General features: G+C 38.9%; 1 protein-coding gene across 1 annotated transcript; it reads right to left on the reverse strand.

Moving 5' to 3' along the window:
- Positions 1-6609: 6609 nt before the first annotated feature.
- On the reverse strand, positions 6610-10061 carry LOC130411413 (C-type lectin domain family 4 member K-like). The gene is made up of 4 exons (XM_056736036.1): positions 10019-10061; positions 9749-9894; positions 9564-9664; positions 6610-6774 (listed from the first exon to the last, which is right to left on the reverse strand). The coding sequence occupies exons 1-4, from the start codon at positions 10059-10061 to the stop codon at positions 6702-6704; spliced, it is 363 nt and encodes a 120-aa protein (XP_056592014.1). The 3' UTR covers positions 6610-6701.
- Positions 10062-10343: the final 282 nt, after the last annotated feature.

Consider the following 10343-nt stretch of genomic DNA (forward strand, 5'->3'; position numbering starts at 1 on the left):
AAGGTCGAGAAATTGGCTATAATCTTAAATGATTTTAAGGACTGTTTTAATCAACAGGATTCTACAATGACTTAAATGAAACGAAGAGGATAACTGGTTGACTGTTTAATATACATATTTTGTTAAATTTATTACCAATAAAATTAAAAACAACTATATGTGACTAAATTGTATGTACACTCTGATCATATGATGACTTTTAAAATCTCTTCTCACAGATCGATTGACTGATCTTGTCACATGAATAATGAATCCATCCTGATGTAAATGTTACAGCACAGATACCATAGTAAGTATTTAGGAGTTTAAGAACTTTGAAACCCAGGTTAAACCTAACTTGGCATGCCTCAAGACTTTTCTGTCTGAATGAAATATCACCAACTCAACTTCACCAAAGACAAAACTTCTTGTGATCGACTTCCCAACAGTTCAACACAACCTCTCCATTTAGACAAGTCAGTCATTTGATTTAATGTCACACTACCTTCAAATTAACTTTTAAAGTAAAAATAAACATGATTACTTGGCAAGGAATTTTGCGGTTCATCAGTATTGTTTTTGATTTGCTCTCTTTCTTCAGTCAAGTTTTTGTTCTGATTCAGTGTCTCAGTGTATTCTGTAAGCAATTTCTCTTTCTTTGGCCAAGTTAACACACAACCAAGTTGGTTGTGTGTTAGGAAGTGGTTTCGGTCAAAGATGAAATACACACAGAGCACTTTTTCAGCAGTCAACAGAAGAACACACAACAACCACAAACACACTTGAACTGCTCTTTGTCTTCTGTTCTTCATTGAAACACTTCCTGAAAAAATAACCAACATCACATTACATTTGTCTTTGCTGTCTCATTTCAATAAATCAAGTGATAAATGAATGTCAGAACCTGTATGTTGAAGCACTTGCTGTCTTTATTGTGACTTCATGATTTCTTACAGAATCTGAACTTTCATAGATGTCCACCATCATTTCAACTCTCTCTCCTCTGTTCAGAGTCACATTGTCATAAATAACATCAGACATCTCTGATCTCTTACAGTCAAATAATCGAACACTTTTATAATACTGTATGTTGTTCCATCGAGAGTCTAAAACATCTCCTCAACCTTTTGTCACTGACAGACTTCAGTGGTCAATGTGTGATGTTCACCCATAACGTGACATTCAAGTGGCTGACAACGGAAACATTTGAAGATGTAGTACAGGGTATATAAAGTATATACATAAAAGGCCAATATAAAGTATATACAGTTGTGCTCAAAATGATTTATTCTCTAGGTTAATATGACCAAAGAAGGCTGTAAAAGTAAATCTGCATCATTAAGCATTTTGATCTTTTATTTAAAAAACACACACAAATGTCACCTTTCATTGGAGGATAAGAACTTTAAACTTGATTCAAATGTTTTTCTTTTTTTACACTTTTATCATAATTGATCATTCCCTTTTATTCAATTCTTTTTGCAACCTTCTTTTTGCCAAGATCTGAGTAATGCCTAATGAGACAATTCCTTTAAACAGAATCATTCCAGACCCTTCAGATATCCAGCTCCATGAGAATGAGTTTATTTACTGTATGTGAATCGAAAACATGTGCATTCCATTAATGTGAAAGTTATTTGTAAGCCCAACATGATTCTGACAAATGTTGTTTCACGATATCCTGGTTCAATACATGACACATTTATTCTAGTGCACAGCAGTGTATGGAATAGACTTGAAGTAGGCGCCGTGTGCGATGGCTTCTTGGTATTTCAAGCCTAGTCTTCAATTAATCTGTAATACGGTGCCGGTGACAGTGGTTTCCCCTTCAGATGTTGGCTCCTTAACCCATTCCCAAACCCTCACAGTGCGGAAGAAATTCACTACAATGATGCCCACGCTCGTGCCCGGTAGTGAAGAGCATTGCCTTGATGCATTGGATAGTAGACTTTTATGTCACTCAAAAAAAGTCTGCCCGATCATCATGGCATGTGCCATTCTATACAACAAGGCACATAGGAACGGTCTCCCTCTTGCTGCCGACCTCCCTTACATTTACATTACATTTACATTTATTCATTTGGCAGACGCTTTTATCCAAAGCGACTTACAAGTAGGGTGCAGTGGGCTCTGCAGAGCAAACAGGGGTAAGGTACCTTGCTCAAGGGCACTTCAGTCATTTCCTGGTAGAATTGAACCAGTGAACTTCTGGCTACGAGTCCAACTCTCTAACCACTAGACCACAATTTACCACCAGCATGTTGACGGTGAACCACACCGCCCTCCCCAACATGAAGGCCATCATCAGGGTACAAGGCTCCGTGTGGAAGTAATGCGGCATTTGTAAAAAGATAACAATGCAAAGGTTTTATTTTTAGCAATATATTTATGTCACACAAACCATCCTTATCTGTTTGAGTTCATCTGCTATGACAGTGATTGTATCAATTGTGTCCATCTGTGTCTGAAGGACAGCCTCAGTCAGCACAAGACCACTTCCACCCGTGCCATGCGGTCGGGGCAGCATTCGTGCTGGGACCTCCGGACACTCCACAGATGCTGCAGACTCTGGGCTGGCAGTCACTTCGCCACCCTGTGTTCCAGCAGTCTCCTGAAAAACAAGGACACAACAATAAAAATGTTTTGGTTGTTGTTGTATTGTGTGCACATGCAATAAAATGATTTACCTGGTTCCCTTTCTGTCGGTCTCTCGACGTTGTGTCGAACCGAGAGATGGGGTTCGCCCTTGAGAACCTAACAAGTCCGACTACTTTTAGAAAAGGCCAATGAAATTGGTGAATTTAATTTGCATGCCGGGCTCCGCCTACAGATGTTCGATATAAAAGGAAGCCGGCGCTCTTCATTCATTCACCTTTTGTTCTCCAGAGCCTTCACTCCTGACTACAAGACTGCTCGTATCTACATTGCCGGATTCTCACGACGTGGTGCAGTGGATCGTCCCTTCCTGCAGCGACTTTCCCCTGGGCATCTCGGCAGTGCCAGAAGTGTTCAAGATCTTTCTAGAAGAGAATATTTCCTTCTAAAAGAGCATATTTCTCAAGCATGTTGTATGTGGCAGCCGCTCCGGTGAGTTGATAAACAATGAAGAGATTCAAAATGTCTACATTAACTTATCGTGTATCTGTTTGCATTTAGAGTGTTTTAAGAAGCGCTTCGAAAACGTGTCATACAAAAGACCTATCTGTGTTTTGTTGGATTAAAGTTATAACCCCCTTAAGAATTTACCATGCCCCTCAGTCATTTAAGTAGCCGGGCCTGGCAGAAGCTTGATCTTGTGTTCAGTGACCTGATTTGATTTTGATGTTTGTTTTTAGATCATTGTCCTGTTGGAAGTTCCAAACTTAGCCCATTACAGTACATGACTCACTGCAGGGACAGTCAAGTATTGTTTTTTTAATCTCTTGATATTTGCTAGAATTCATGATGCAACCTATTTGAAAAAGATATCTAGGATTTCCAGCAGAGAATTAGGCCCAAAATAGTAAAGGTACAGAAGTGCATAAGTGTTTGGTTCCAAATAAGATAACTCAGTTTTCCAAAATCCGTGTTTTTTTATAAGCCATATTAACTAAACAAAATACAGCTAACTAACACACAAAAGAACAATAAAAACATGATAACATGATAAAAAATATGATTCCTGATTGGAAATAAACTTTTTGTATATATATTTACATATTAGGTACTTTTTTCATGTGAGCACCAAATCCATTAAATGTTTGCTTTTTGTTTCATCTGACCATTATATGTATATAGGCATTGTAGGCTCTGTGAGATTTTATTGCACTTGTTTGCACTTTATTGCACAATTGCTTTATGTTGTCCTAATGTTGAACCTATTGCTTCCATTATTTACCTTACTTGAATGTCGCTTTGGATAAAAGCGTCTGCTAAATGACTAAATGTAAATGTAGGTGAAGACTTAGAGCTGCCATCTTGGCAAAAAAAGGTTGAAAAAGTATAAATAAAATAATGAAATCCCCTCCCCATTTAAAATTCTTATGCTCTAATAAAATGTTGGATTATTGTAGCATTTAAAATAAACGATCAAAGGCTTAATGATGCAGATTTATTTTTACACCCTTTGACTATATTTATCTAGGGCAGTGTTCCTCAACCGGGGGTACATAGACCCCTAGTGGTCCGTGGCATAATTGCAGGGAGCCCGTAGAACCTTTTAAAATGTTTTGAGTTATTATCTTACATTCAGGGTTTGAAATTAACACTAACCAGACACAGATAAAAATCAATCGAGTCGACTATTGCAGTCAAATTAATTTGTAAATTGACTGGTTACTTGTATTCGTAAATTATATTCACTCACTTTGCAGGAAAGGTTCATGTAAACCAAATCATATTTAATATACTCTATTGCGCAGCCTCTGTTCTTTTTGCTTTTGAATTTCTCTTGCAGTACTTTGATGTCATATGCCAGCTGGAGGAATATTACCATATTCCTGAGTTTAAGTTCTTAGCAATAAACAGTAATGGCATCAGTTTCACCTCATCAATTCGATCAGAATTCAGAATAATAATAATAATAATTTAGTCATTTGGGCTACTTACAGTGCACTTATTACAGGGACAATCCCCCTGGAGCAACATGGAGTAAAGTGTCTTGCTCAAGGACACACTGGTGGTGGCTGCTGGGATCGAACCAGCAACCTTTGATTTACCAGTTCAGTGGTTTAACCCACTAGACCACCATCTCACACAGAAGAGTAACAGAGGCCTTCTAGTGTGTGAAAGTGTGCATGTGCAAACAGCAATCTTTGTAAGTTCACTCATCTGTTTCTGATACCTGACACCAGACCGGACACCAGAGTTCAAGGTCCATATATATTATATATATATATATATATATTATAATTTAGTGGAAATATGTTTTGGTACCACTCCATCCAGGGTGTATCCTGCCTTGATGCCCGATGACTCTTGAGATAGGCGCAGGCTCCCCATGAGCCGAGGTAGTTCGGATAAGCGGTAGAAAATGGAATGGAATGGAATGTTTTGGTACTGGGGAAAGAAAATGATATGGGGTGTGAGTGCGGGGGTTGGGGGTCCATGAGGATGGTTTGAGATATAATGTGGTCCAGTACTCAAAAAAGAGTGAGAACCGTATGTGTAATTTTGTGGGGGGTTCAAAGGGTGCTCGTGCACTTGCCCCTTTGCCCAAAGAGCCCTTTTCATAAACAGATGGAGGGGACCCCCTCGAAGAGGGCATTCGAGGCCGGTAGGAATGCGAGCGCGAGTGTAAATGAGCAGAGAAGCAATTCCGAATGCTGAAATACTGTCAAAAAGTCTTAAACACCTGCCCCTTCAAAGGTCTCTGGACGGCATTGGATAATGCCCTTCCAAAAATGCTCTGAGGAGAGGCATCATGGAAAGCTGAAAACTGGATCCTGGAAGTCTCCTGGATGCCTAAGATATGCAAAGATGTCTGTGCATTTATTGAGAATGTGGTGTGGAGAATGCTGAATATGGGTTCCTGTTTGGGTCATCAATAGCCGAGACTGTTCATCATCATCAGCTCCCATCATTTGCTCTCAGACAGTCAAGACTGAAAAGAGGGAATGCTTGGTGGAGTTGGGTGCCAGGAAAGCAGAGTACATCAGGATCCCGGAGGAAAGGTGCCGTCAACCAGGGACACACAGGCTGGTATTGAATTCCACCTCTCTTTCGAATTTCCACAGATTCCTCTTGCATGTTGTTTACACGTTTCTGGTAGGTGTACATGTTGTCTCAGCCTTTTTTATAACCTGGTTTGATAAATCTTCTAGAATTCGTTCTTTTATCCCAGGTCAGTATGTTCTTGATGTGTTCCCCACAACCTCTAGCAAGCTTTTAGTCAAATAGCAAAGACCAAAGTTCTCGAAAGATTATGACCAACTACACGTGAGATCTCATCCCCTTGTCAAATCTGTTCTAGATCTTGTAAAGGACTGGTTCCCATGACAAAAAAAGTAGAAGAGCACTCCCTGTGTTTCTAGTGCTCTTTAGCATTGCTGTCATGCCATGAACCCTGCCTCACATCAAACAGAACCGAACCAAACTGTGGTTCCAAATCCACGAACCAAACCAAACTGTGACATTGATGTATTAGAAACAGAAGTCTCAATTCAATCCCTGTGTCACTATGAACTCTTAGCAATAACTGCAGCATTACATCATCTGAGTGCAGTCAAATCAAACATTTCACTTTGGCAAAGAGAAACAGAGTTTGTTACTTCAATTCAATTCAAGTTTATTTATATAGCGCTTTTCACAATGTGTATTGTTTCAAAGCAGCTTTACAGGGGCAAACTGGAAAAACAGAAAAGGTAAAACACAGCACAATGCATGGTATTTATACAACGAGTAAGATCATTCTAATAAATGATATCTAATTTTAAATAAATGCAGTCTCCCGGTGAGCAGGCCAACACTGCCCTGCTGTGGCGAGGAACCCAAACTCCCATTATTGAACCAGGCTCAGCCGGGAGGGCCAGATCCCCTCTGATGTGTCATAGCTGCACTCAAACTGCTGACATGTGATTTAAGTTTAACATTTAATACCAAATATTGTAACTTCAGCATTAATAAGACAAATAGTCCATCTTTGCTCTTGGTTGGGGGTGTATTGGTCTGAGCTGGGATGGTCCGATGGTCATATTTCTCTTGGCTGGTGGTGGAATTGCCTTAGATGGAGCTGGGATGGTCAGTCAGTCTGCAGCTGTAGCGGGCGTAATCCCAAGTTGGGGATGGGCATCTGTCGGTCGTCTAGACATGCTGTAACTTGGAATTCAGAAAGAGAATAAAGAGAATGATACGCGTAGCTGCTGTTCATTAACTATGCATTAAGTGAAGGCTTGGCTGAAAAGATGTGTCTTTAATCTAGATTTAAATTGGGAGAGTGTGTCTGACCCTCGAATAGTATCAGGAAGGCTATTCCAGAGGTTAGGTGCTACATATGAGAAAGCTCGACCCCCTTTGGTGGATTTTGTTATTCTAGGTGTTGTCAAAAGTCCTACGTTTTGAGATCTTAGAGAGCATGATGGGTTGTAACGTGATAAAAGCTCGGTTAAGTATGTAGGTGCTAAACCGTTCAGGGCTTTGTAAGTAATTAAAAGAATTTTAAAATCAATATGATACTTAATGGGTAGCCAGTGAAGCGATGATAAAACTGGGGTTATGTGATCGTATTTTCTTGACCTAGTAAGAACTCTGGCAGCTGCATTCTGAACTAACTGTAGTTTGTTTATCGATGATACAGGACAACCACTAAGTAGAGCATTACAATAGTCAAGCCGTGAGGTCACAAATGCATGAATAAGCTTTTCTACATCAGCAACACATAAAATATTTCGTAATTTGGCAACATTTCTAAGGCTTTAAGTTAACTTAATTTCTCAACCACTGAACGATCATATATCTTGTTCAATGATGTGAAATTTATAAATTACTACACTACTGATGACATTTCTTGTTAAAACATACCAAAAAAAAATAATACATTACTGTATCATGAAACTTGCCTTAGCTTTAGATGGTATATGTATACAATCCCTAAAGGACATTTTATCGGCTGGCAATTTTCAATGCACATTTTGGATCCAGTCTTTGAAAACCCAGCTTTAAAGTCATTGATTTGTGATGTTCTACATAAAAAACAAATCACAGAAATTCTAGTGGCTTCCATTAAAATACCATACATTTTATATTACAAAATTAAAACAAATTTGCATTTGGGGAATGGCTGACAGGGGTGCAGAGCTCCTTACACTGAGAAAGTGAGTCGCACCAGTGAGCCTTAAATAAATATTTACTGTGATGGACATGACAACTGAAGTACGGGAAAAAACACTGTGAACCCTTTTCTTTCAATTTTGCCGGACAGCGCAAAGAGATTTTTTCACAATCTACAGGTCAGCACAAACTGTAACAATCTAATCCAAAACAAACAATTAGGAGAATGATCCAAGTGCAGCATCAAACTAATTTAATCAAGCAGATAGTCAAAGACAAACATGGGCATGGCATGACAGGAAACAACACAACTACGTACATTCAATAGCCAACAATGATACAAGAAACACAGGCACTATATACACACACAAGATAACAAGACACAGGTGAAGTGGCAAAAGATTAGATGGGTGTGGTCTATGATAAAAGTCCATGCTAACAAAGGGGGCGGAACAACATTGGAAGAAGAGGGAAACAAGGTACACTAAAAACAGGAGAGAGACAGACAGGATCATAACATAACCCAGCCCTTAAGGGCGGATTCCAGACGCCTCCCCCCCAAAAATGAAGTCCAGGATCCCATGAAAGGGACTAGAACTATGGTACTGGCATGGTTTGGGGAGCAGAGGCGGGGCTGGGCAGTGGTGGCCGGCAGGCACGGCTCGAGACTCTAGCTTGGAGGCCAATACCTTCCAGGTATTGAGGCAGGGACCCTTGAGGACACTACGGTTAAGTGTACATTGGTACTGATCATTTAAACTATCAAAAAACAACTCAATAGTATACAGTCCAGATAGATGAGCGATGTCTAGGAATGTATTTATATGGTCCTCGAGGGAATTGTCACCTTGATGGAGTCGAGCCAAACGAACTGCTGGATCTATTGAGGGTCGGTTATTCTGTTACAATATAGTCCAAAACAGACAACTAGGTGAAGGATCCAAGTGCAGCATCTAGTCAAGTAAAATATATAAACATGGGCTAGGCATGGCATGGCAGCAAACAACACAACTACATACATTCAATAACCGACAATGATACAAGAAACACAGGCACTATATACACACACACACACACAATATAAAAAGACACAGATGAAGTGACAATTAATAAATGAATGGCTATGATAACAGATGAGATGGGTGTGGTCTATGATAAAAGTCCATGGTGACAAACAAGGGGGCGGAACAACATTGGAACGAGAGAGAAACAGACAGGATCATGAGAAAACCTTTCCCTGCTTTTATAACCTTAACTATTATATAACCTTAATTTAACCTTTACATAATAGAGAACATCTATAATAGGTTTGCAGTTAATCTGTGTCAAAAAGTCTTATTTCAAATACAGCCATAATTTTAAATTTAAAACATACATAATACATGCATAAAAATATAAGATAGATTGTACACTGTAGTAGAGTAGGCGGGGCGAGACCGTGGTTCGAGTCCGGTGAGTAATTGTGAATTAGCGCCAGCTGTGCGCACACCGAACCATTGTCTCGCCCCGCCTACTCTACTACATACACTATAATGCAGTGAATACTTACTTAATTACTTAACAGAGATACTGGTACAGAATTAAAAAAGGTTTTATATCATTGTCTCTATATACAGTATGTATCATACTATGAGCGATTTGAAACTTTTCTCACAGATCCATCCATAGTTATCATTACATGAATCATCAGCGAATCCTGATGTATACGTTAAAGCACAGTAGTTATTGTACTGTCTTGGGTATCCACTCATCCAAAAACTGAAACAATGAAGCAAGTACCAAAGAGTAAGACTTTTGAAATCTTCTGACTTATGATCAGTTATTTAATGATCTCTCACCTTGTTGTCGATGGGGTTTCATTAATCCATTTCCACACTTCTTCCTCTTTCCTCAGCCCAATCCAAAAGTAGTAACCAGCTGTAGCTTTCTGCAAAAACTCCTGTCATGATGGAGCAGTGAAATACACAAATCAATCACACATGTATACACACAAATGACCAGATCCTTTCATTTTTTAACTCACTTGTTCCTTTTTGCTGTTTATAATCACCAGATCTGCTTCTCTCTCTTTACAGTCTTGTCTGCTGTTACTCCAGCTCTTATACGCAGATGAAATATAATAAAAACTGAAGTTGTAATAAACCCATTTAAAGTTATCAGAGCTCCGATCTGTTAAAAAAAGTTTTAAAGTTTTAACAGGAAAACACACAAGGGTAAAAATCTATATTACAGTGAGATGTTTGATTAAATGTTTCAAAATAAACTAAACATGAATTAGTAAATACAAGATCACCTTGTTCAGTGAGCCATCTGTTCAGATCTTTTCTTTGGTTCATTAACTGATCTCTTTCTTCAGACACACTCTTACATTTCATCATACATCGATCTTTCTCCTCTAGTAGGTTTGTGTTGTTTGTAAGTAACAGTTCTTCTTCTTTGATTAAATTAGAGATGTGATGCTTTGTCACTGTGTAGAAATAAACACAAAACTCCATTACAACCAGACACACTGTGATCATGAGTGATGTTTCCAAAACAGCAATAATATGCCTCTTTTATATTTGCAATGAATCTCATCTGCATATTAGACACCAAAATCTGTAAATTCAAAATATTCA

This window comes from Triplophysa dalaica, chromosome 22, assembly GCF_015846415.1.
Source record: "Triplophysa dalaica isolate WHDGS20190420 chromosome 22, ASM1584641v1, whole genome shotgun sequence".
NCBI lineage: Eukaryota > Metazoa > Chordata > Actinopteri > Cypriniformes > Nemacheilidae > Triplophysa > Triplophysa dalaica.

Bases quoted from the DNA above. Each gene is read 5' to 3' on its own strand.
- LOC130411413 (XM_056736036.1), bottom strand. From the start codon at position 10,061: ATGAACCAAAGAAAAGATCTGAACAGATGGCTCACTGAACAAG. The intron at 9,895-10,018 runs GTGATCTTGTAT...TTTTTTTAACAG, and splicing joins CAGATGGCTCACTGAACAAG to ATCGGAGCTCTGATAACTTT. The intron at 9,665-9,748 runs GTGAGTTAAAAA...CCATCATGACAG, and splicing joins TAAACAGCAAAAAGGAACAA to GAGTTTTTGCAGAAAGCTAC.